General features: G+C 51.9%; 3 protein-coding genes and 1 long non-coding RNA gene across 9 annotated transcripts in view; 1 reads left to right on the forward strand and 3 right to left on the reverse strand.

Annotated features, from left to right (window-relative positions):
- The window catches only part of FAM168A (family with sequence similarity 168 member A), an 89,636-nt gene extending 89,452 nt beyond the window's left edge, over positions 1-184 (reverse strand). For 2 of the 4 annotated variants that reach the window (XM_017821921.1, XM_017821920.1), the window contains exon 1: positions 79-183. The gene's annotated coding sequence lies outside the window, so the exon portion shown is untranslated. Of the gene's footprint in view, positions 1-78 lie in introns of all 4 variants that reach the window. The other 2 variants (XM_017821924.1, XM_017821923.1) reach the window with 2 other exon arrangements.
- Positions 185-1,289: 1,105 nt separating this feature from the next.
- Positions 1,290-2,843, reverse strand: LOC108500726. Its single transcript, XR_001875975.1, has 2 exons — positions 2,056-2,843; positions 1,290-1,484 (listed from the first exon to the last, which is right to left on the reverse strand). It is a non-coding gene; the product is annotated as an uncharacterized LOC108500726 (long non-coding RNA).
- Positions 2,844-2,922: 79 nt separating this feature from the next.
- On the forward strand, positions 2,923-9,055 carry PLEKHB1 (pleckstrin homology domain containing B1). Of its 2 annotated transcripts, none has more exons than XM_017821897.1 (7): positions 2,923-2,987; positions 4,122-4,181; positions 4,632-4,784; positions 5,612-5,714; positions 6,536-6,575; positions 7,547-7,652; positions 7,741-9,055. In XM_017821897.1, the coding sequence occupies exons 2-7, from the start codon at positions 4,145-4,147 to the stop codon at positions 7,875-7,877; spliced, it is 576 nt and encodes a 191-aa protein (XP_017677386.1). In that variant the 5' UTR covers positions 2,923-2,987; positions 4,122-4,144; the 3' UTR covers positions 7,878-9,055. The 2 variants fall into 2 exon arrangements, with proteins under 2 accessions (XP_017677386.1, XP_017677387.1); XM_017821898.1 differs by having other exon boundaries at positions 2,926-2,987; positions 4,119-4,181.
- A 3,424-nt stretch (positions 9,056-12,479) lies between these two features.
- Positions 12,480-25,942, reverse strand: part of RAB6A (RAB6A, member RAS oncogene family) — a 43,319-nt gene continuing 29,856 nt past the window's right edge. For both annotated transcript variants that reach the window (XM_017821896.1, XM_017821895.1), the window contains exons 5-8: positions 24,272-24,383; positions 23,127-23,220; positions 18,092-18,158; positions 12,480-15,462 (exon numbers count right to left, since the gene is read on the reverse strand). In XM_017821896.1, the coding sequence (XP_017677385.1) occupies positions 15,398-15,462; positions 18,092-18,158; positions 23,127-23,220; positions 24,272-24,383 (338 nt within the window). In that variant the 3' untranslated portion in view covers positions 12,480-15,397. The remainder of the gene's footprint in view (positions 15,463-18,091; positions 18,159-23,126; positions 23,221-24,271; positions 24,384-25,942) is intronic.

A 25,942-nucleotide genomic window follows, 5' to 3' on the forward strand; every position in this document is an offset into this window, starting at 1 on the left:
GACCCCGCACTCAACACCCCCCCACGACCCCGCCGCTGTCACCCGGGGCTGTCCCCCCGCCGCTTCCCCTCGTCTCACCTGCGGCTGCTCGGGCGGCGGCGGCCCCTGTGCCGGTACAGCACCTCTCCCTTTCCTCCTCCTCCTCCTCTTCCCGCTGCTCCCGCAGCCGCCAGCCGGGAATGGGAAAGGGGGGAGGGAGGGGGGGGGCAGTACCACCAGCGGGACCGTTACAGCCGCTGCCCCGCGGGGACTACAGCTCCCGGCATGCCCCGCGCGCCGCCGCCGCGGCCGCCGGCGGCCGCCCCGCGCGAAGCATGAGGGGTAGCGTAGTCCGCGCGGCGGGCGGAGGGGAAGAGACACGGCAGCAGGGCCCGGGCGGGCGCGGGGCATGCCGGGAACTGTAGTGCGGAGGGCGCGCCGCAAGGCACGGTGGGAGCTGTAGTTCGGTGAGGCATGGCGGGAGTTGTAGTCCGCGGCGGCTGCGCGAAGCGAGAAGGCCGCGGGTCGGGCGGTGCCAAAGGGGGATCCCGCGGGGATCTGGGATCGGGAGACGGCTCCGGGAGACTCTCCACGGGTCGCCCGGCCAGGCAGGGCTGCGGGACGGCAGCCAGAGGGGAGTGGGGAGCGGCGGGGCCCGGCCTTACCCTCACATCAACAACCCCCTCGTCGTGGGGGTCTGTCCTTGCCTTCTGACCCCAAAACAGCCCCTCACCCCCCAAACCAGCTCCTCAAAACAGCCCCTCATCCTCCAAACCAGTCCCTCACACCCCAAACCCAGCCCCTCATCCCAAACCACCTTCTCATCCCAAACCACTCCCTCATCCCAAAACCAGCCTCTGCCCCTGTTTAGAGCAGGGAAAAGGAGTATTTTTGGAAAGAGATGAAGAATTCCTGTGGGTCTCCACCCAGGACTGACGTGGACAAGGCTCTGTCCTTGCATATCTCCCTTTAACCCCTCAAAACTTTTTTGTGCAGATTCCCACTGGAAACGTTGTTTCCCGAGCAATGGACGTGGAAAAGCTCCCCGGAGAATCAGGGAGCTGGGCAGGGGTGACAAGGTCCCTCCGGCAGGAATGTGGGAGTGAGAGGAATGGCAAGTGTTGAATGTTGCTCCCCAGGTTTGGCTCTGAACTCCCAGAACTTCTGTCCCCAGGAGTCAGGGAGAATCCACAGGGAGACCCCGTTTCCCTGGGATGTGGGAAGAGTTTCAAAATTCCTTTGTTTCCTGCCCAAAATCCTGGAGAACCCAACCAGGCACGAGCCCAGCTGGAGGAAAGACAAACTGGAGGTGCCAAAGTCAGCCTTTTTTATTAAACAGCACCCAATTGCTTTGGAAAATGAGGGAGAATCCCAGACTTGGCTCTCCTGAGCGAGGGGCCGAGTGTGTTCCCCCATGGAATCCTCTCCTTTCTTCCACCACCGGCTGGAAAGAACCTCCTGGCTCCTTGGATCGCCTTTTCCACCCTGAGGACCACAAATTTATCCTATTTAATGAAAAAAAACCCCACAGTTTACAAAAAAAATTAATAAGCCAGGCCCCCCAAATCCCACACCAAGAGGAAAAGCGATGGAAAAGCTTGGAGATAAATTTATGCCAAACTGGGCAGCCCAATCCCTGTGAATAACCCAGGGTAAATCCAAATATCAGTCCCCATCCCTTTCTAAGGGAACTTTTTTTACAGATTCATTGCAGGACAAAACATCCAGCACCTGATTTCCAAATAATGTCCCGGATTTTGGGAATATTCAGCACCCCCAGGATGTTTTGCAGCTGGATAACCAGGTGTGGAGGGACACACCAGGCTGTGGGTGTGCCCTGGCTGATGGGGGGGATCCCAATATAACTCCTTTGGGATCATCCAGCCCTGCTGGATTAATTTAATTCCTTCTGCAAAGCTGGTGCTGGAGGGAGAGGAGAGGAAAGGGCTTTCCGTGGAAAAAACTGCTGGAATAGAATTTTTTATGTATTGTTTCATATTATTGGGGGGGTTCATATATATTAAGGGCTGCCATGTACTTAATAAACACCTTTATAAAGCCCAGCCTTGACTGCACCTGACTTGTGTTTGAAGGCAAAGAACAGCAGCTGGACACTGGGAATTCTGCTCCATGAGGTATCCCAGGCCTGTTCCCAGCACGTGAGTGGAGCTGTAGGAAATGTGCTGTTTCCTTCCCAGGGCAGCTTTTGGGGGAGACTCTGGACTTCCACCACAGGCCTTTCCTGATAGAAGCACATCCCTGTCCCCACAGAGATCCTGCCTGCTCCCAGAAATGCCCGTGTGTTTCCCTGGGAATGCCTCTGCTGTCCGGAGCAGGGTGGAGGGTTCCAACAACGTGTAATTCCAGGAGCTTTTCCAGCCCTTTGGGCAGGTGTGACTTGACCGCATTCATCTCCAGAGCTCGGGATGGTTTTAATTCCAGCAGAAGGCCTTGATTTTGGTCCTGAGGATTGTTCCCTCCACTTGGGAATTTAACTCAGATGAGCACCCTAGTGCTTAAAATGTTGGGTTGTTCCCAACTTGTGCTCCACGGCAGGAGACGCCTCCTCAGAGCCATTCCCAGCTCCGGAGGGAAATCCTGCATCCCCCGAGCATCTTCTCTCCCCATTCCCATTCTGCGTGGGGTAGGAGCCCCCCCCACCGGGCACCCCGTCCATGGCTTTGGGGCTCCATGGCTGATCCCCCTCCTGAGGGCACCCACATCCCTGGATGTGCTCCGGCTCCCGAGGAAAAGACGGGATTAGAGGGGATGGGGAGGTGCTGGATCCACCACGCGCACCCCCGGTGGCACCGTCCCCGCCGCGCAGGGCAGCGCGCGCCAGCTTTTCCGGGATAAACGGCTGGGAAGCGGCACTTTTCCCGCTTGGCCGGCGCTTTGGGATGCTGGTCCTGGACTACAGCTCCCGGCGATCCGCGCGGGCGGGGAGGGCCGGGCGGCGGGAGCGGAGCGCAGCGCATCCCGCAGCGGAGATCCAACGCCTCCGCCCGGTGAGGGATGCGCGGGGAGCTCCGCGGGCGCGGGGGGACCGGGGATGGGGATACTCGGGATGGGGATACCCGGGATGGGGATACCAGGGATGGGGATACCAGGGATGGGGATACCAGGGATGGGGATATAGGGGTGGAGGTACCGCAGACGGGGTACCACGGATGGGGATACTGGGGATGGGGGGTACCAGAGATGGGAAGTACCGGGATGGGAATTACCGGGGCGGTGGGAGTGCCAGGGGGTGCCAGTACTGCGGGGTGGGGTACAGGGGGAAAAGGTGCCAGGGGAGGTGGGATGTGGGCTCCAAGGGGCTGCAAGTAGAGCAGGATAGGGATGAGAGGGATGGGGAGACCTGGGGGAGGGTGCCAGGGGATGGAGGTGTATCCATGGGCTGTGAGCTCCCAGGAATGTGGGCAGGGAGGGGTGACTGTGCCAGGCTGCAAACTTCCTGGGGATGTGGATACTCAGAGATTCAGGTGTTGGGTAACCCAGAGTTACGGGGGGTGGGGGTGGGAAAGGGAGGCTGTGCCTTCCTGTGCCCCCCAGACCCGGTGGGGATCCAGCCAGGCGGTCCTGGAGGCCATCCCAGAGCACTGAGCTCCCAGCACTGGGATTCCCAGCTGAGTGGTGGATGGGAGGGGAAGGCATGGCCAGGGAACAGCTCTTTGCCTGTCCCTGGGGTGCTGGCTCTGCTCGGGGACCTGGGGAGCGATGACTTCATGGCCTTGTTATGGACTAATTTCCACCCAGGCAGGGAAAACAAACAAGTGCAGGTGTCGTTGCCCGTGGAAAGTTACTGGGGCCATGGGGAGCCACTGCCTGTTTGCATCCACCGCCCGGATTTCTCCACTTACCTCCACGGGCTGATAATCCCTAAATCCCAATGGGATTAGAGGCAGAGAGCAAGGTGGCTGGAGTTCCTCCTCCTGCCTTCGCGACGTTTCCCACATGACGAAATCCCGCGTCTGTCTAACCCCGATTAACCCGCGCGCTGAGCTCATCCCCCAAAAAAACCAGGAGCAACAAGAGTGAATCCCCACCCCACTTCCCTCCCGGAGGCTGGAGGGAGGTGAGAGCCGGGGGGAGAGGCAGGAGCTGCTGTTTTAACCCCGTTATTTTTCCCGTGCCAGCGGATCCGGGACACCCTCGGGCAGCCATGGCGCTGGTGAAGAGCGGTTGGCTTTGGCGGCAGAGTAAGTGCGACCCTTTGGCTTTCCAGGCTGGGAGCCCTCCCCGAAAAAAAACCAGGAGACGTTCTGGGATGCTGGGAAGAGGCAGGGAGTGGGGGGACACGAGGAGCCCCGACCTGGGCGGTTAATCCACGGCAGGGAGATTGTGGGATTTACGTAAGCGGGGAGAGGGGCCGCTGCCACGGGAACAGACACACGGCTCCATGTCCGGGGCTGGAGCCCTTCCCGGGCAGCTCCAAGACGCCCTGATGGCTTTTTTGGCAGCCCCTTGAAATTCAAAGCCACCTGGTCACGGTGCCCTGGATGCCCGTGCCAGGCACAGGTGTCCAGCGGCTCGCGGGAGCTGGAGGGATCCGGCTGCGAGTCCGGGGGATGGCACGGGGGTCTTGTGAGCGAGTTGGTTGTGTCCCAGCGGGATCACCGGGGTCCTTCACCTCCTCCCCGTGCCACCAGGCTCCATCCTGCGCCGCTGGAAGAGGAACTGGTTTGTGCTGTACCTGGACGGCAGCCTGGTTTACTACCACGATGAGACGCAGCGGGACATGGACGGCCGGATCCACATCAAGTACAGCTGCCGGGACGTCCGGATCGGCCGGGAGTGCAAGGGTGAGCCAAGCCCCACATTCCCAACCCCATCCCAGGGCTCTCCAGGTGGCTGTGACCCTTCCAAATCCTGCTCTGCCCGTGCACATCCAGGATACCCCAAAATTAACCCGGGCTGCCTCATTCACTCCTTTCCCAAGCCATCCCCCAGGAGATGCTCATTGCATCTTCTCTCCCATTGCTTTTCCATAAGGAAGGAGGGAAGGAAGGAGGGACTCTCCTTCTGGTTTGTGCTTGTTGAAAACATGATCCCACGTTCCTGACTCATCCGTCTCCGTCTCGCACAAACAGGGAGAACAAAGCCCGGCTTGGCTGGGCCCCACAGCCCACGGCTGCTGCACAAAGAGCCTTTCTGGGGCTGGAGCTGCCGTGGGAGCACAATCCCAAAGCTTTGTGTGCTCACCCCAAGGGTCCTGCTGAGCCTGGAAAACAGGGCAAGGCACAGGAGCCTCATGGATTTAAGGTTTTTTTCCTGCTGGAGCTCGTGGTGCAAATCCAGTGAGGAGCGTCTCCCGTTCCTACGAAATTTGGGTGCACTCTGGCAAGTTCAAAGCAGATGCAGCTCGGGCACATTTTTGGCAGTTTCTTGCCCTTCCACATCCTTTCTGCCCTGGGGGTGGAGGTTTCTGCCCACCAGCCCAATCCTCGTGTTCCTTTTAACCTTTAGGATCCTGACAGAGCCCAAATGAATCCCCCAGTGCAGTTATTTAATGCTGCATCCATCAGCTCTTGTGCCAGGGGGAATTGGAACCCAAGGGGCAGACACGGAGGGGCGGACAGGGAGGGTCTTGGGTCTTGGCTGAGGCTGACCCCTGCCTTCACATTCCCAGACGTGCAGCCTCCCGAGGGGAGGAGCCGGGAATGCCTCCTGACCGTGGTGCTGCGGGACGGCTCCAAGACCACGCTGTGCGCCGAGAGCCAGGACGACGCCGTGTAAGCTGCCACCCCCTCGGGGCCCTTCTCATCCCGATTATCCCAGCCTGGGAAGAGCCCTGTGCCGCTCCCACCACGTCCCACCCATGGCTAAACCCCCTCCCACAGCCCCTGTTCCCTCAAACCCACTCACGGGGCAAAAGGCGCAGGAGGAGGTTTGGGTTTCCCGCTGGATAATCCCGAGGCAGAAGCAGCTGTTTTTAAGCAGTCCGTCCCCTGTGGGGTGGGATTTCCTCATGGATCACAAATCCCCTCTTGGCCCGACTGAGGATCCCTGGAAAAGGGATTCCATTGGTTAATAGGGATAAATAGTGGGAATGTGAAGTCCCCTCTGGCTTTAGGCAAACCCCTGTTTTTAGCACTGCTCCCCTTCTCTCGATTTCTAAAAGAAAACTGGAAATAAGGTTAAAAATTTATTTTTATAAAACTGGGCTTTTTTTAATAAAAGCTTTTTTTAATTGTAAAAAATTAAAAGTGGGAAAGCTTCAGCTGAGCTGGGATGGAGGGACAGTTCAGCCATGGCCAAGCTGAGCTTGATTAACTGAGTTTGGCCCCAGCTGGATGGAAATTCTCCCATTACCTGCTTTTCCCCCTAAATTTGGATGCCATATTCCTGCCTGACGTGGTTTTAGCTGAGCCCATTCCCAGGAACTGCCCTGTGGTGTTTGGCACCTCCTGGCACCTTCCCATCCCCACCTGTTATCCCAGTGCTCCTCAAGAGGGAATTAGGGATTAGTGCCACATCCAGGTCCCTGGGGGAGGAATAGGGACAATTCCCACCCCCAGCACCCCCAAATCCAAGTCCCTCTGTTTTGTTGCAGTGCTTGGAAGATGGCTGTGCTGGAGGCTAAATCCACCCCGGTGAGGCTTCGTGCCCCAGAGCAGGGGCACATCCCACCCTGGGATTTGGGATTTGGAATGGAGGGGGGCAGGTTACCCCAACCCCAGCCCTCACCCAGGGCTGACCCAGAGCTTGGGGGGCTCCTCGAGACCCCTCATGCACAGGGGGGCACAGGGAGGGAAGTCCCTGGAGCCACAGGGGAGAAGGGGGGAAGTGTTGGATGCCACCACTGGTGGGAGGGGACAGAGCCGAGGGGACCCTGTGCAGTGCAGGGGAGGTGACAGGGCAGAGTTAAGGTGGCAGGGGACACAGGGCTATGGGGACACAGTTAAGGGGAATGGGAGCAGAGTTGAGGTGACAGGGACACAGCTAAGGGGAACAGGACATCACTAAGGGGAATGGGGGCAGAGTTAAGCTGGTAGGACACCACTGAGTGACAGGGACACAGCTGAGGTGACAGGAACACCATTAAGAGGAATGGGAGCAGAGTTGAGGTGACAGGGACACAGTTAAAGGGAGTGGGACACCATTAAGGGGAGCGGGAGCAGAGTTGGGGTGGTAGGACACAGTTAAGGTGATAGGGACACTCTTAAAGGGAATGGGAGCAAAGTTAAAGTGACAGGGACATCAGCAAGGTGACAGGGACACAGGTAAGGTGACAGGGACACTGTTAAGAGGAATAGGGGCAGAGCTGAGTTGGTGGAACACAGTTAAGGTGACAGGAACACAGTTAAGGTGACAGGGACACCGCTAAGGTGACAGAGACACTGCTAAGGTGCCAGGGCAGGGTCAGAGTGAGGGGCAGCAGACCCAGGGTGGCTGAGCAGGGGCAGACGATGCCGATGCTGAGCCCAGGCTGCTCCAGCCCTTCAGCCCCTCCGGATCCCCCGGCAGCAGCACAAGGGTCCCCAAGCGGCCCCGTCCCCGTCCCCCCCGGGGTGACAGGGGGGCACAGGCCCCCGAGCCCCCCTGCTGACCCCCCCTGCCCCAGGTGCACGTGTACGACCCCTACGACGACGACTATTACCAGACGGTGCCGCTGGACTCGCACCAGGCCGCCTACATCAGCTCGGGCCACTACGGCCACCAGTACGGAGGTGGGTGGCCCTGCTGGTGGCACTGGGGGGGTGTCGGGAGGGCGGTGCCCCCCTGGCTCACCCCCTTCCTCCCCGTTTTCCCTGGCAGGTCCCGGGGTGACCCACGTGATCGTGCGGGAGGATCCCTACCGCGTGTCCGGGGACCAGATGGCGCTGGGGCTGCTGGCGGGAGCGGCCACCGGCGCCGCCCTGGGCTCCTTCATGTGGATGCCCTGCTGGTTTTAGGAGCCCCCCCAAACTGGGGCACGGCCCCCCTAACCAGGTCGCAGCACCCCCAGCCCAGTTTAACTCACCCCTGGCTTGGAACCTGCCCTGAGCCCCCCCCAAAACCCTGGGGGCAGAGACCCCACACCCACCCTCCTGCCAGCCCCAGCTTCTGCATTGAATAACCCCCCTCATGCTTCAGAGACCCCCTGAAACCCACCCCAGAACTCCACAGCATCCGATTCCCAGCGGGAAAGGGCCTGGGAGCTGCCGGGGCTGTCGGCAGAGGGCGGGGTGCAGTTCCTCACCCCGAATCTCTAGAGGGAGCTGGCTGCACAAATACCTGGATTTGGGAGCAAGGGGGAGTTAATTTGGGGGAAGTGGCTGGATTTCTTTTTGGCTGGGTGAGCTCCATGAAGAGGCTTTTTAGGGGCTTTTTCTGGGAGAGGCTCCAGCACTGGAGCAGGAGTTGACACAAGGGGCAGCCACAGGGATGCTCAAGAGAGGGGTAAAGGATTAAGGAGGATGAAAACCTTTGCAGGATTCCCACCCCTTTCCAGCACCACACCAGTCCCCTGGGCCCGGCCAAGCTGGAGAAATGGTGCAAAACCCCCAGGAACTGGAGTTAAACCCCTGGGAACTGAGCTGGGAAGAGCCCAGGGAATATCCTAGCCAAGTGGGAGGGACACGCAGCACCCTGATTTTTAGGAGGGGGAGAAGGGCAGCTCTCCCTGGGGACCAGGATCCTTCCTGGCAGCCAAGCCAGGAACTTCTCAGCTGGGATTTGGGATAGAGGGGACACACATGGTCAGGCCTGGGGACAAGCAGCAGCTCCTGGGTTTTTTGGGCAGCACAGGGAATGGCACAGGAAGGGGATGAGGAGCAGCTGCTGAGCATCACCCTTACAACCAAGGTTTTATCCTGGAGACAGCACTGACATTAAACAAATGTAGGAATTACAAACAGACCCCACAGCTGGATAAAGAACCACCAGTGACACCAGCACCCAGCTCTGCCAGTAAAGCCCTGGATCAGCTCATCCCTGCACTGAGGGGGTTTGGGATATCCCCATGCACATCCTCATCCTCTCCTGCCTTCCCTGCCTCCCTCCTGCTGCATCTGCTCCCAGGAAGGGAATAAAAACACAACCCCCTGTGCGGTCTAATAAAGGCAGCGAAAAACCAGCCCTGGCCTGTGGTGAGTGAGGTGGAGGAGGGGCTGCTCAGCCTGGGCCATTCCAGAGGGTGGGAAGGGTTGTGTCCCCCTCGAGAGCTGCACAGCACCAGCTCCCCTGTCTCCTCCTGCACCCCTTTACCTCCCTCCCTTTCCAGCTGGGAGCCCCGAGGGCAGTGTGAAGGCTCTAAAATGCCTCAGCTCCTCACAGGAGCAGGGCTGGAGCATCCCCAGGGATCCCACCCCAGCCTCTGAACATGCCATAAAGACCCCAAAGAGGCACAGAAGGGACAAAGCTGTCCCAAAAATCCTGCTTCTGTGCAGGGGAACCACCATCCTGCACTGGCAGAGCAGCTCCTTTGCATCCTGGATTTGTGGGATGAGGCGTCTCTGCTTGGGAAGGGACCAGTGCAGTGACAGGCACTGCCATCCCTGGGTTAATTCCACCATAAAACACCAGCTCCCAAGGGCAGGAAAGGAGAAGGATCCGCCCCCCCCCCCCCCCCCCCCCCCGCCCCGTCTTTTCATCCCTTCTGCCCTCTCCATGTCCAAGCCACCGTCACCTTCTCGGACGCTGATCTGACACTCACAGCCAGAGGGCAGGGATAGATGGGATATTGGGAAGGAATTCTTCCCTGGAAGGGTGGGAAGGCCCTGGCACAGGTTGCCCAGAGAAGCTGTGGCTGCCCCATCCCTGGAAGTGTCCAAGGCCAGGTTGGACGGGGCTTGGAGCAACCTGGGATAGTGGGAGGTGTCCCTGGCCATTGTGTCCATCTCCCATCCCTCCCAGAGTTCCGAGGTACTGGGAAAGCCAGGGATAGCTCAGCTCCAAGGCTGAATTTCTTCTTAATATCTAATTTAAACCCTTCCAACCCAAACCATTCCACAATTCACTAAACAAGGTGCACAACATCTGGAAGTTTTTCAAGAGCAACGTGACCCAGAAATCCTCCCTCCTTCCTAGGCCACGTTCAGCTGCTGGCCCAGCTCAGACTCCCACACTCCCCTTCCCTGTGGTACCTGAACATCCCAGGGCTGATCCCACTTCTCTCCTGCTGTGCTGGTCTCCCAAAGACCCAGGGGCATGGAGCGATCCATGGGAAGGGCAGTGATGGATCAGCACGTGCCTCCAGCAGCGATTCCGGTGGGAAGAGCTGATGGCAGTCAGGCCCTGCGCTAGGAAGCTGAACAAAGGAGCAATTAAATGTTTCAAAAATCAGTCTGGAAGCACAAACACCAGACCCACAGTCCACAAAACCACCTGGACTGGGCTCTGCTCCGCTCGGGAAAGGGGCTTCCCAGGAGCTCTTGGTGCTGCCACCGGGCAGGACCAGAGGGACAAGAACTGCTGAGGAACAGAAATTAGGGATGAGCTACTCCATTCCCAACTCCAATCCAGACTCACAGGACTCCTCTCTCCCAGCAGGGAGAGCCGACTAAGATAACTCCCAAACTCCTTGGAAACGAGGATGGACATGGCAGGATTCACAGGCCCAAGTGTGCCCCTAAACTGCCTGGAAAGATGAATCCCACAATATCCCACAGCACAGAAATCAGCTGGGGGCCATGTGACCCTGGAAATCAAGCAGCTCGGGAAATGTCAGGATTGAACCTTGAATTTCCACCCAAGCTCAAATTCCACCCTCAAACTTCCACTCAGATTTCCTCCCGAGCTCAGATAAACATGGGAAAGGCCGGTGCCAAACCACCAGCAGCAATCAATCAATCCCATTTTCTCCCTCGCCTGGAAAATTTGGGAACAGCACCCCGAGGCAGAGCTGTGGGGCAGCAGGAGCATCATCATCCAGCTGCCTTCAGCCCTTCCCTCCTGCTCATCCTCCCGGGAAGGGCAGAGCTGCTCCCAGCACTGCAATTCCACTGAGGTTTCATTCCCGATACACCCGCACCCGGCATTTACATCCTGCTCCTACAAGAGGGTCCCAAATTTCTTATAAAAAGCCACTTTGGTGCCTGCTCAGGGTGGGGAAGGGAAAGGTGGTTAAAGGGGCAGGGGAGGGGAATAAAATAGGTAATTTTGCCAATTGAAGAAAAGTCAATTAAATCAATGAAAGACCCATTGAACCGGTGAAAACGAAGCCCAGCAAGCCTGGAAATCCCGGCTCAGGCAGCGGGAGAACGGCAGGGGAGGAGGGAATGCAGATGGGAGGAGAGGGCCGGCTGTTTGCAGCTGCCTGTGCCGCAGCCTGCCCATCCCATTTATCTTCCTTCCGGAGCTGGGACATGCCCAGCATGGAAAAAGGAGTTGCTGCAGCAGGTCAGGAGAGCCCCCGCGCTCCGCTCTGCCGAGGATTCTGCCGCTGGAAGCACAGCTGCAGCCAGAGGACGGCGCCGGCGGCTGCAGCGGCTCTGCAGACGCTGCCAGGAGGATGCTGTGGATGCTCCAGCCTGGAAAAATCACGGCTGATCCCATCAGCGGGCAAAAAAGCCACAAGCACCATCCAGGCTGAGCCAGACGCTCCCTGTCGGAGTTTGGAGCAGGGCTGAGAGCAGAGCTCGACCCACCGGGACCAGCACCCTCTGGGAGCCCCCCACCCTTTCCCTGCATTTTAATCCAGCCCCCCTTCAGAGGAGGGAAATTGGGATCCCAGTGTCTGAGGTGGCAGAGCCAAGGCTCAATTCCAAAGAGGAATCGGGACTGTCACACTTTGGAGACACCACCCACTTGGCTCCTTCCATCCCAAACCCACTGCCCAGAGGGGAATGTGGGGTTTCCAAAGGCTCCCAGGACCTGGAGGTGTCAAGTACAAGGAAGAGAAACTACCCTGTGACAAAATCCTTCTCCAGCGACTTGTCCCCACATGGCTCTTCCCATATCCCTGAATTCCAGCACATCCCCACAGCTTCCCAATTAGTTGATTCACAGCCCTTCACCAAGTGACTGAGGTTGGGATGCTGGTGTTCCCACACCAAATCCAGGGAATTCCCTTCTCTACTGACCAGGGGCTTGGAGCAAGCCATGTGGAAGATGTCCCTGCCCATGGCAGCAGATTGGGACTCCCTTCCAAGCCAACCATCCTGTGATTCCATGATTCTCTACTCCAGGAAAGACAAGGATACCTCATCCACGAGCATCTGTTACTGGTACTCACCTCCCCGGCCCCGCCTGCCCAGCTCCAAGGCTTAAGGAGGATCCTCCTCAGGGAAGGTGGGGTTGGTCCACCCGTGTCCCAGGGAAGCTGAGGCCCTTGGAAAGGGAACAGCTGGATGTCAAGAGCGGGAAAGGCCCAGAAAGGCACAGCTGGAAAACGGCAGAGACACCGCGTGGAACCGGAGGAACAGCAAACGCACAACTCCACGTCTTCCCTCTGCAAAGAAACCCCCCAAAAAATTCCTGTTGCCCTTAAAAAACTCCTCCTGCAGCACTTCCAGCCCCCAAATCCGGAGCTGCACCTCCCACCTGTGTTGTGATGGAGAGAAGAGACCCAGAGCTTTCCAATGAGACAGGTATTTATTTAGTTCAAGCGCTAAGGATTTGTTCTGTTGTCGTCGTTGCCATTATCAAACAGAGCTGAGGTACCAGTGACATTCCAACATGAAGAAAAGGAACCTTTCCCCCCCCACCACCCCCTTACACAATTTCTTCAACTACTTTTATCAAGACAAAAGGTGAAGCATGGAAAAGCTGCGTGATGGGGCTGTACAATGAGCAGGGCAGAGCAAGGAGGGGAAAAGAAACAGAGCCGAGACCCTCACCCCAAAAATCACACCAAAGGCAGCACTAGAAAGGTCTGTTCCCACAGTTCCCAAGGAGCAAAGAAAAACTAAAACCTGAAATCAGATGGTGCAAAAAAAAAAAAAAATAAAGATCATGTTGCTTCTGTGCTCACTTTGGAAGAGTGTTTTCTCTGGAGAACTAGGATTAGGGCTGTGGGCACGTTAAGCATGGACTAACAGCAAGGACTATCAGAACGTACCTGAGCACACCCAGGGACCTCGTGGTGGAGAAGTGCCAAACCACGCTCTCATCCATGTTCCTGCAGCCCCAGGGAGCTGTGGGAATGCTGCTCTCCAAACCTTTGTTTAGCGGGAATCATGGCCAAACCTGCTCTCAAGGTCTTGCAGGAAAAGCTGGGAAACCCCCGGGCTCAGCCAGCTCCTTGCAAATCCAGTGCTTAAAGCCTGGGACCATGGGAAGCAGAGGGGCTTGGGTCTACCAGAAGCAAGAAAACCAAGGATGTGCTGGTGGGAAACAGCCAACTGAGGACCAGGAGAAGCTGCATGAAGAACCAAAGGAAGAAGAAAGCCAAGGAAGAAGCAGCGGGATGAGGTGTTTCTGCACGGGTAAGGACAGTACAACACAGGAAAAGCAGCCAGGTTTCCCTCCCCCAGACAGGTTCTTTTTAAAGAAAGAATGGTCCTTTGTCACATATCATTGATGTTTATTTCAAGACATGCCACGTCAAAAAAACTCCTTTAATGCCTTTAATATTGCATTAGAAAAGCACTTTTACATCTCGTTCTGCCTTTGAGTTATTGTTGTGCAGAGTTGCCAGAAACCCAGGGCAGGGCACGAGCCCCTCAGGAATGAAGAATTCCAACTCTTTTATGCCCGTTTCCTGGTGGGAAGTGGTGGTGAGGACGATTTCCCTTCTTCTCCCCCATTTTAAGTGGCAGGGAAAAGGGCAAGGAGAACCAAGGAGGAGCCTGAATATTCCCTGGCAATTGTCCTTCTAAGCAGCAATCGCAACCCAGACTCAGGAATTCCTTCCCTGCAACTCGGCCAGATCTGCCCAGCAAACAAGGTATTTACAGGTGTGGTTTTTTTATTAACTTACACAGCAACTTCACAATGAACTAGTAAAGATTAAAAGGGTGCACTTCTAGTGTGTTCCATTCTGTGGGTTTCGGGGAGCTACATCCAGCAACACCAGCAAAAGCTCTACAACAGATTCCTCAGCCAAAGGAAAAAAAAAACCCCACAAAATCAGTACTGAACAGAGTAAAAAAAAAAACCAACAAATTAAGCCAAGAAATAAATACCAAAGAAAAAAAAATGGTTACTTGGAAGCTTAGTTCAATAGAAAACTGAATTGCTACTTGTTTAACCAAACTATACAGCTCTAGTGAATCGAACTAAACCGACTCGGAAGACTGAACATAAAAAAAACCCCAAAAAGCTAAAAAATAAAGGCATAAATCTGCATAATCAGAAGTTGGTTTCCATCCTACTCAAGTCCCTCCCTTTCCATCTAAGTTGTCTCAACTAGATTTCTGTAGGATCAAAGTAAACACCCCCTTCCCCCACCGACCTACGCTCTGGAAAAGCAGGAGCAATTCCCTCTCTGCTGGGGCAGCCACCTGCTCTTCCCTCTCTCTCCCAAATTTCCAAGGTTTCGATCAGCTTTGGCAGGTTTTAGTGCCAGTCCTGATTTCACTATTTCCCCTTAAAAAAAAAAAAAAAAAAGGAAAAAGAAAAAGAAGCAAAATGCTTCCTCCTCCAAACACCTGGAACATTCCGTTCCTGTCTCTCAGGCAGGAATAATTCACTTCATCCATGTTTTCTACTTACAAAGGAAAAAAAAACCTGCTCTTAAAACTCATCTTGCACTCGAAACATTATTTCCCTGTTTCCTGCAAGTGTTTTGCTAATGCACATCCACCCTTTCCTCCCCTCCCCAAAAATCCTCCAGAAGCCACTCATCCCACTCAGAGAGCCCCTCTCCGGATTTCCCAGCACGCTTCCTTGGAAACGTGGAATTCCCAACTCCAGCAGCCTGTGGTGGTGTCAAAGCCCTGCTGGGGTGGGGTTTGGACACCAGGCAGACTCGCTCTGCTCAAGGGAATTAAGATCTTGGGTTTACTTTGTTGTTGGATTATCAAGGAGAAGCGTTTAGCCCTCGGCATGCGCCGCCTCTGCCCACGATTCCCGCTGTCTACGCATTCCCAGATCCTCAGAGAACTCCAATGGGTCAGATTTGCAAGCCTTCTTCTGCACATAACATCCCATCTAAGTCCAATCCCAAACTTACTCGGTCGCCCTCATTCCAAAGTGCGGTATCATAACATATTAAAAAAGGAACAAATATTAAGAAATTGTACCTATTTTTGTCTCTTTTTTTTCTTTTTTTTTCCCCATTTTTTTTAAAGTTATAACTAGGATACGCTGGGATATTTTGGCTTTTTTTTTTTTCTTATAAATAATGAAGACACTGACATTTTTCTCTCTGTGTGTGTGTGTGTGTGCTTGTGAAGCCAATAATCATCTCCACGAGACAGGCAGCGATGAGGAACTGGGATACGTTATCACAGGAAGGGGGAGGTTCAAGCCAATATTCACACTGCAGTCAATGGAGAGGACAGGGAGGGGGAGCAGTGATGTTCTGGAGAAAGGTGGGAGCCACATGGGATTAGCAGGAACAGCCTCCTTCACTGACAGGCTGCTCTTGAGGCTTTTCCAGTTTTATGTCAATCACTGGAAGGAGGGAGTTAAGGCAAACGGGTCTCCAGCTCTGTTTCCCTCACTGGTGTTTTCAGTATTTCCCTGGAATTTCAGTGTTCCCCCGGAATTTCAGTGTTTCCCTGGAATTTCAGTGTTCCCTGGAAGACTTGGAAAGACCAGCTCCAAAGCAAAGCTGAGATCAAGGTTTCTCACCACACCCTCGTGCCCATGATAAATACGTAGGAGAAACAACGTCAGCCCCCAAAGTTGTCTCTGACCAGAGTCTGCTCTTCCCAGCGATCCCAGGGATCTCCTGCTGCAGGAATTAAAGATGTGTGGATACCCTGAAGGGTCTAATCACTGTTTCCACAGAATCACAGAAGCATTTAGGTTGGAAAAGACCTCCAAGACCATCAAGTCCAACCATTCCGCAGCACTGCCCAGGCCACCACTGACCCCTGCTCCCAAGTGCCATATCCACATGGCTGTTAAATCCCTCCAGGAATGGGGACTCCATCCCTGCCCTGGGCAGCTGTGTCAGTGTCTGACCACCCTTTCAGGGAAGAAACTTTCCCTAATATCCAACTTAAACCTCCCGTGGCACAACCTGAAGTTGTTTCCTCTTATCCTGTTGCTTGTTCAGAGGGAACCAGTCCCAGCCTGGAAACCCCCAGTGTGGAATCAATGCTGGATTCAGTATTCCAGCCCAGAGAGCAGCGGGCACCCAGGAGAACATGGAAGCTCTGGAGGTGGCAGGAGCCTGGAAGAACCCAGGAAGGGACAGCTCACTTCCTTCCCAAACTCCTGCTCCTCTGCTCCACAGGCAACAGGCAAGTACTTCCCTCTGCCTCCCCTGTCCACACTTGGCTCTGGGACAGGCAGGAGAGGGTTGGAATAGTGGGTATCCCATCCCTGGAAGTGTCCAAGGCCAGGTTGGACACCCTGGGCTGGTGGAAGGTGTCCTTACCCATGGCAGGGTTGGGACTGGATGGGTTTTAAGGTCCCTTCCAAGCTGAACCATCCTGTGATTCCATGATTCCAGAGAAATGGTGTGCTTTGTCAGAAGCCCCAGCAGCACATTCCAGCAAGGCCATTCCTCCTCAGGCTGTGCACATCCCTAACTCCCCATGTGCCATCCTGAACATTCCCATCCATCCCTGCTCCAGTCAAACCTCTCTGCTCACCCCACCACCAGCCAGCAAAGCCTGAATTCCTCCTCCCAATGCCAGCTGATATCCCACAAGGACACTGCAGAGCTGGCTGCTCTGAACCTGTGACAAGCTGCTCCCTCTGCAGCACTCGGATTCCCAGCGGATGCCCTCCAGTTCCAACCTCAAGGAGCCTTTCCCAGGAGGAGCTTTGAATGCTAATCCCCAACCTCAGTGTTTCCCTTATCAGGGAACACAGAGATCACACTCCTGGGACTTCCAGCTTGTCCCCTCAGGGGGGTGAAGCTGGTTTTAGAGAGGTTTGGAGAAAATAAACACGGGAAGAGAAACAAGAGACCAATAATTCAAATATTTGGTCCATCTGGCTGCTCTGAACTCTCTGGGTATTTAAGTCAGAGATTCCCTGCCAGCTCCATCTCTGAGCACGAGTGGTCTGAGATCCCTGAACTCTCCATGTCCTGCAAAAAAAGCTGATGGAAAATCCACTCCCAATAATCCCGTTCCATTGCTGCTATCTGCAGGCTGCAGGAAGCCAATTCCAAGTGCCCTCATTGCACTTCCATTTACAGCCTGGTGATCAAACTCCCTGATAGAGCCTGTGCACTCTACCCCCACCTCATTAATAAAGATTGTTGCTCATTAACCTTCTGGGAACCTGCATAATGAGGTTTTGATCAAAGCACAAAGCTGTGCCTCAGCTGTGCCATCCACAGCTTCCCAAATCCTCTTCCCTGCACTCTGATGGAATCTCAGCACCAAGCTCGTCCCCCTCCTACCGTTCCTTCCACGTCCTTCCTCCAAGGCACCATTGCTCCTCCATTTCCCAGCTGCAAAGAAAACCAACAGCCCTGGAAAAGTTCCTGTTCCAAACACACCCACCTGGCCAGGTAAGGGATTCCAGTTCATGCAGAGACCTTTATCCCTTTTCCAGCCCTCATACCATCAGTTGAGTCCTGTCCTCTCTCACACCACACAGATGCTGCCTGGGCTCCAGCACTGTCACAAGCTGCCCTGGGAGGTTATGGGATCTCCATCCTTGGAGATTTCCTGAGTTTCCCTGGATGTGACCCTGAGAAACTGGCCTAGATTTTGGAATGAGCCTTGCTGTGAGCAGCAGGGTTGGAGAAGGGACCTACAGAGGATTGTTGTGGGATTAGGTCAGTCAGATCTGCAAGAGCCACAGGGGTTTCCTTCAGGCCTCTTTGCAGCTGTTTTCCCCCACCCCACATCCAAACTGTTCAAGCACCAAGCAAAGAATTCCTCTGGATCTGTTTGCACCTTCCCATACTTCCACCCATACCTCCTCATCCTTCCCCTGCTGACTCCACCCTCAACACCCCCAAGCCCAACCTCCCACCCCACCAATCCTTCTCCCTCAGTGATCCAAGCTTGGAGGTTACTTGCCCCTATTCCCCCTGTTTTTGGGATGTCCACAAGCTGGCTGCAGTGGGTTTTCCTCCAGGGAATGCCTGGCACAGCTGCATAAAGGATACTGTCTTCTCTACTTTTGTCTTGTGTGCTTTCCATCCCAGGCAAGGCAGCTGCCACACGTCGGAAAAGCTGCAAGAAACCACACGGGGAACAGATGAAAACAATCCAACCCTCCGGGAAGATACAGTTCAAACAATGACTCCACACATCCCCCAGCACTATTTGCACTGCTCAGCCCAAAACAGCCTGACACCAAATATAACCTTTATTCCTTGGAAACGCCACAGTCTCTGCTTTTATGGAGGCTCCCTGTGATCCACACAAAGGAATGTGCCCAATCCTAAGCCTCACCTTTTGGTGCCATCGTTATCCCACGTCCACACTCGGGGTCTGAAGCACAAAACAATTTGGCATTTGCCATCCCAAAGCAGTTCCACCCCTCACTTGAACACCAGGTCCACTTTCCCAGCAGGGTTTGGGCTCAAACTCCCTTCCCAGTTTTATTCCACTTGAAGGAGGGTGAGAGTCCAGATGGAACGGGACTGATTCCCTCTCCTGCATTTCCTATTTGTCCCTGAGGCTCAGCCTTGTAGCTCCCACCACATGGCTTTTCTTCAGCCTACAGATTAATGCACAAGAATTCACTGGAATTCCCTGATCCCAGAACAACCCCTGCCTGGGAACAGCCCAGCTCTGGGCTGTCCCTCAGCTCGGGGTGATCCCTGCCACGTTCAGTTTGTGGGAACCACACAAGGACAGCAATGATCTCTTTTCCACATGCCTGGGGCAAGGACAGGACAGATCAGATGGATGGAAGGACAGATAACAGCTTTACTATCCATCAGGGTTATGAATGGCCACCTAATTGGTTCTTCCCTTGGGAGAACAGCCCTGGCAGAGTCCTGATCCCATCAGGATGCACCCAGCAAATACCCAGACATAAATCCTTTAACATTCCTTAATATTTTCCCCTATTACAGACAATGTTACTACTCTGTACTTCTGCCTTATCAAGCTCCAGGACGGCAGCTGCTTCCAAGCCCTCCAGATCCCCACCCCTCAGTGTGTTCCCACCCCGACAGCAGCGCGGGATCCCAGAATGCCCGCTGTTGGGTCTGACGTCAGCCTTGCTGTGTTCCATTATTCCATGTTTTCCTGCCTCTCCTCAAATGACACAAAGCTAAACCACTTATTTCCAGTGACCCACTTTCCACAGAAAACCGAGCCACGCCCCTGCCAGCCTGTTCACATCAGGAATGTGGGTACCTGAGCAGCTTTTGGATCCGTGTCCAAGGCTCTTTACCAGTTTGGCTCCCAAATGGTGCTGGGGAGACATTAAGACGACTGGACAAGTCCCCTCCAAGCTCACCGAGACCAAGCCCCCAGGTCTGGCTGGGATCTTTGCAGGGAAGTCTGGCACACACTGGAATGTGGTCCAGGACAAGGACAGGGCTCTGAGAAGCCGCTCCTTGATGTCACTCACTGATTTCAGGCCCCAACTCCACAGTAACAAAGGTCAGCACACCCCTCTGTTTCCATGAACCTCCACCATGATCCAGAACCTTCCAGGCTCCCGGAAAACCTCAGGGAAATTCTCACAGGCCAACAAGATGGATTCCTCACTGCTGGAATCTTAAAGAGCATTTTTGACCCAGTCCTTGGCACAGAAGGTTTGGAAGGGTCCAAGGCCAGGCTGAAGCAACCTGGGCTAGTGGAAGGTGTCCCTGCCCGTGGGACTGGATGAGCTTTAACTTCCCTTCCACCCAAACCATTCTGGGATTTCATTTATTCCCTGTACAATACACAGAAAGCAATGAGGGGAATGTATAGAGGGAAAGGGTTGGGGAGTCTAAAAAATCCTCAGCTGAAGGAACCAGCTGAAATTGCTGCATTTAAACCAAGCTGCTGACAGGAAGGCCATTTAAAATACACTAATCCTTGCTTTACATTAAGACCAGGAATAAAACGATGCTTTTAGCTGCATTTCTCCCCTGAATTATGTGACTAAAAATAGGAATTTGGCAACTAAGAAAATCAACTTTCACTCTTATTAACCTTCTGCCTTATCAGCCACAGCATATGTGGAGGGAAATCCAATTAGGGGAACTTCCTGATGATTAGGAAGCTGCCTTCCCACAGGGCCTGACACAGACCCAGGGACTACACACACATAGATATGTTTAAATGTTTGTCACAGGGACTATATACACACAGATATGTTTAAATGTTTCTGTGGGTATAAAAACACACATATTGAGGGGCATTCAGGACTTCTTTTTCCCAAATGCAGCAGCTGAAAGACTAAAAGAGCCACGCAAAACCTCTCTGCAACCTCCTTCCCGATTAAACCCTGGGGGAAAACCCTCATCTCTCACTGTTAGTCTCAAGATTTGCCAGACTGTGCCTTTCCTCCCACTCCAGCCAGTAAATCCCCAGGGATCAGGGTCACAAAGGACTGTAGGATAAAGCAGTTTTCCCTGTCACCCTCCTGCAGCAATATGGGAAGGACAGGAAGATCCCTGCCCAGATGGAAAAGCCAGGCAAGAAACCGATGCAAAGCAAACAAAACTCTTTCCTTAATTCTCATTCTCTGCAACTCTGGGAATAATTCTTGGCCATCACACGGACAGAAATCAAGGGAGAGGAGGAGAAAGAGCCCGGGGTGAGTGAGGGGCCACGTCCCTTCAGCTGCTGCCATGAGAAAGTTCCTCTGCCAAGGGCCACATCCAGCCTGTGGCTCCTGGAGAGCCAATATGGAATGTGCCAGGTACTGCTGGAAGCAGGAATTCAAGGGCTCTCCCTCCCCTCTCCTTCGACAGGGCAGCAAAAGCAACCCTGACACATTCTGGGCATGAAATCCAGGGCCTGACAATGAGATTCCCTGAAACACAGGCTGTGGAAACAGAGCAGGGATCCCAAAGTCTCTTAAAGCCTTTTCAGGGCTGCCAGAATGAATTAAAGGCATTCAACGAAGCAAGTTATCCACTTCTCCATCTGAAGGCTCCTGGGAAGTTTCTAAACTGGCAGGCAGGAATTTTATATGGAAGGTAAAAAAAAAACAAACCTCCAAAACAAACAGCTCATATTCCCTAATCCATATGTTCCACTGACAGTATCCAAGCTGTTAATTAATTCCTAAATCTGAACCTGCACCTTAGTGACAAACCAGTGAATCACCAACTACTCCAAAACTCACCTTTACATTAGTATTTAATAGCTAATATCTTAATTTTGACATAAAATTTTGTTTCATGTAGTAAAAAATTTCATTTCATGCAGTCAAAAAATAAAAGTTTATTTCGTGCAGTCAAAAAATAAAAGTTCATTTTATGCAGTCAAAATATAAAGGTTCATTTCATGCAGTCAAAAAATAAAAGTTCTTTTATGCAGTTAAAAAGTAAAAGTTCATTTCATGTAGTCAAAAAATAAAAGTTCGTTTTATGCAGTCAAAATATAAAATTTCACTTCATGTAGTCAAAAAATTAAAGTTCATTTCATGTAGTCAAAATAGAAAATTTCATTTCAGATAGTCAAAAAATAAAATTTCATTTTATGTGGTCAAAATATGACTGTATTTGTATCTAAAATAATTTGACACTTGAATTAAAAATCCTGGATGAAAATTAATTTGAACTGGGATTGTTCTACAGAATTAAAATATCTTCTTAGTTATCAGTTATGGGAAGGTCAGATTTACACTCAGCTGATTAAAGATCTTATTAAAGGGAGGGGATCCATTCAGCAGATGTAGCCAAGGGGGATAATTTATTGGTAAATAAATTAGATAAATAAGTTACTAAGTTAAAATAAATTCATACAATTCAGCAGAGAAGCTGCAAGAAAACAGGAACCTCTGTAAGTAGTGGTATTAAGTCTTATCCTCTGAGAATTGTTTCAACCACCACTTCTTAAACTAATAAAAAATGAGAGTTACAAATATTCTGCAGCTTTGAAATCATTGAGAATTCCAATCCATGCCTGCAACAAGGATCAAAACTGAGAGGAAAAATCCATTTTTAGCTCTTTTTGAACAACCACTCGTGTCTTTGCTCTCCAGGGCACACCCCCAGGCCTAAGCACTCATTAAGGACTGCAGCAAAGATCCAAACCTTAATTACCAGCCTGTGTTGTGGCAGGATAATTGTGGGGCCTGGAATGCAGCACTGCCACGGCTGCTAATGCACTGGATCTCAGCACTGAGATAACACATCTAATTATTCCATTAGAGAGGGAATAATTTTACTACTTCTACACAAAGTCAAGGGACATTTTAATAACAGCCCCTTCAGTCCTGTCTATCATGGACAAAGGAGTTTATAATCCTATTTTAGCAGCTACTGGGACCATTCTGCACACGAACTGGGCAACTACATGTATAAAACAGAACGTAAGGATACACACACACATGGAATCCCAGGGTGGTTGGGGCTGGAAGGGACCTTAAAGCTCATCTCATTCCACCCCCTGCCATGGGCAGGGACACCTTCCACTAGCCCAGGTTGCTCCAACCTGGCCTTGGACACTTCCAGGGATGGGGCAGCCACAGCTTCTCTGGGCAACCTGTGCCAGGGCCTCCCCACCCTCCCAGCCAGGAATTCCTTCCCAATATCCCATCATTTCACTGCTTTCCTCATCAAAAGCAGCTCAGCATCTACTAGAAATAAACAGCTTTGGCTCTCCAGGAACATTTGCTCCCACTTCCAGTGCCTCCCAGCAGAGTGGGAATCCCAGTTCACACTCCCTTGTGCACTGTCAGCATTTCAAGCCACCAGGCTCCTCCTGGAGTGGTTCATTCCCTGAAAGGGGATCAGGAACAGCCCTCAGACCTGTGTTTCCCCAACTTTTTGCCTCCCTTTCAGTCTAAACCCCAAATCTGGATTACCAGAAATCCAGGAATGGATGATCCTTCACTCACAAAACTTCTTCCATCATGTGGAAAGAAGTCCCAGGGTCAGGGATCCTCCTGAACCTTGGCCAACAACCCAACTCCGAGATGTTCCTTGCTGTGCATGGACTACAAACATCCCTCTGTCCAAGTTTTCCCAGTGTCCAGGGAAGTCCTGGTCCCACTGGGGTGTTTTGGCAGGAGCCACTCACCTGTTTTACGTTGTATCCTGCTTTTGCACTAGTTTCAATGAACATTACATTCAACTCTTTGGCTTTTCTCTCTCCTTCCTCGATGGACACTTGTCTGGGGGAGACAACACAGAGTCAGGAAAAAAAAACACCTTGAAAATTAAGATTTATTACAGTTCTGAAAGCATTTAATGTTTTTTTTTCCCTGCATGACAGGTATCACCACTTCAGCTATCAGACAGACTCCCAGGGCACATCTGGCTCCCAACATTCCCATGGAAAATCCAACCAGACTCCCCCTAAATCCCTGTCTGAACAATTTATCCATCAGTGCCCTTTAACATTTAAAAATGATCATCAAGAACAAACTGTTTTAACCAAGGTCCAAGTGTAACCATCTCACATGGAAGGAATTTTGTCCCCCTTTTCCCATGGATAGGTGTCCCTCTCATTAATCATCCTGTTAGAGCTAAAACAAGGGGGGAAATTTGAGTTCAAGAGCTGCCAAACAAAAATCATGAGGTATCTGAGGGGTTATATATATTTTTATTTATACATATATATATATATATAATTCTTAACAGGAGGCCATAAATCTGAAGGAAGTGATCTCAAGGAAACAGGGATTTTGATCAAATCCAGAATCCATAGGTTTGGCTCTGTGACCCTTTATCATTTGTGTTAATACCATAAACCCAAAATAAGCAGCAAACACAGCAAAAGCTGAAGATGTACAACATCTAACAAAAATAATTCAGCTTGCAAACTTCTGAGAAGCCCTGAGGAGTCTCAAAAGGGAGCAACCATGATTTAGATGCGATTTATATTTGCACCTATCATTTCTTTCTGAGCAGATTTATTAAGAATAAATCCTTGTCATCAGTTTATTCATTTACTGATGCAGGTTGGAGTTAACACTGTTTTCTCCTGAACAAGTTGTTGGTGGTTTCTCAACTCATTCCCAGCTGGAAAACTTGGTTTAACCAAATTCTGCTGCTGGAAATTCAGTTTAACCACACGAAAGGGGGTTTAAAATCGAGATTTCTCAAGTCAGAACTAAAACAAGCTCGAGCATTTTGGGAGCAAAAATACATTTAAAAACCCCTTCTAAACCAGCAGCAGAGTAAGAAGAGCATTTAAAAGATGAATTCATGATTCCTCCATACCTTTTATCTGCTAGATCTGTTTTGTTCCCCACCAGCATGATGATGACGTCACTGCCCCGTTCCGTTCTGACGTCATCAATCCATTTTGTTGTTTGCTGGAACGAGTTTACATCTATCAGGGAACAGTGGAGAGGATTATCACTGCAGGAACCCCTCACAGCCCCAGGAAACACAGCTGGCATCTGAAATCAAAGCTCCATTTCTGTGGAATTGGGATGAAGACCCAGCAAGTGAAACCCTGAATCTCCCCCACTACAGGATGTGAAAACTTTGGCATTAATTTCAGGTGCTTCATCACAGGGGATTCAAAGCCAGGGAGGGAACTGAGTCCACCTATGATTTTGCCTTTGACAGTATCTAAAATGAGTCTTCTCCCCGTGTTTCAGCTCCTTTATTTATAAAATAAAATATAAACTATTTTCTCTAGAGAATAGGGGTTTATTTGTGCCTTCTGCTCGTGGCTTGTGCTCGTGCAGTTCCATTGCTCCTCCAAAGTCCTCAATCCCAATTACGAATCCCGTACACTTTAATCACCTTTTATTTCCCTAGGCAATCCCGGGGTTTTACAACACACCAGCAGCTCCTGAGGCATTGAACACTTGCCTTCAAAACAACTTCCAAATCACTTGCACAGAACCAGACAGAGAAATTTAACCTTTTCACAGGCATTTTAATTTAATGCTGCATCCTTAAGAGCTGCAAGGGAAGAATTTCAGACTGTGTGGGGCTTGAAAAGTTGAATCCCACGAGGAAAAAGGAGTTGGAGGGAAGCTGCCACGGAGCTCAGTGTTACACAAAGAGCATCTGAGCTGCCAAAGTAGTTTTAGTACTTTAAAAGGGGGGGTTTCTGCAGCAGTTCTTGCAAAATATTGATTTCTTTAATGGCTTTTACTGCAAAGTTATATATTGTGTTAGACAGCCAAGAGTTGATCATCTGCCAGTGTCTTAATTCTTCTCTTTACCACTCGGTAATGTGGAATTTGCCAGGTCAGTAAAAAATTTCACCTGTAATTTTAGCTCAAATGGAAGTGGTATTTTTAACAATTAAAGCTTTTCTAGGCAAGGCCCTGACTCCTTCAGTAATCTTCTAGTATTTATAAATCAAAGCACTTCTGCCCTCGTGTAGAATTAGGCCACTGCTCTCAGCCTGGAATTTAGTTCTCTCCTAAAACACAACTCCTGCTCCTTGTCAGTAAGTTAAGGGGTGTCTGGACTGAGGGGAGGGACAGAAGGAAGAGGGTTGAAAAAAGCACTAATATTTTTAGTTGACAAAAATGTACATACCTTAGTAAGAAATGAGAGAGCAATTGTTAAAGGGGGAGGGCTTGGTGGCAACTTTTATACATTGCAGAGTGCGAGAGTGACAAATTCCGAGGAAAATGGGATGTTAATGCGTGTTCCCCGCCAGCCCATTCCCAGAGTTTTTTGGTGGGAGAGGGTAAATGAAGTGAAGCAAGCTACAAAAAGTCTCCAATTGAGGAATTCAGATATCCATGAAGACCCAAAGTCACAGTGATGTTATGATTGAGAAGCAGATGAAAGGAAGCAGGCAGGCTCGAGGTGACCGGAGTAGGGAAGGGTTAAAATGATGTTACTGTGAGACATTTATACGTTACACCAGCAGCAAAACAAGAAAAAAAACCACATTTATTTCCATGCCGGGACGAAGAT

Source organism: Lepidothrix coronata, unplaced genomic scaffold (genome assembly GCF_001604755.1).
Source record: "Lepidothrix coronata isolate B3197 unplaced genomic scaffold, Lepidothrix_coronata-1.0 Scaffold93, whole genome shotgun sequence".
NCBI classification, from domain to species: domain Eukaryota; kingdom Metazoa; phylum Chordata; class Aves; order Passeriformes; family Pipridae; genus Lepidothrix; species Lepidothrix coronata.

What these genes read in the sequence shown, in the direction of transcription:
- PLEKHB1 (XM_017821897.1), top strand. Translation starts at nt 4,145, where the DNA reads ATGGCGCTGGTGAAGAGCGGTTGGCTTTGGCGGCAGA. An exon ending in CGGTTGGCTTTGGCGGCAGA is followed by an intron (nt 4,182 to 4,631) that starts GTAAGTGCGACC and finishes CCGTGCCACCAG; the next exon opens with GCTCCATCCTGCGCCGCTGG. An exon ending in GAGAGCCAGGACGACGCCGT is followed by an intron (nt 5,715 to 6,535) that starts GTAAGCTGCCAC and finishes GTTTTGTTGCAG; the next exon opens with TGCTTGGAAGATGGCTGTGC.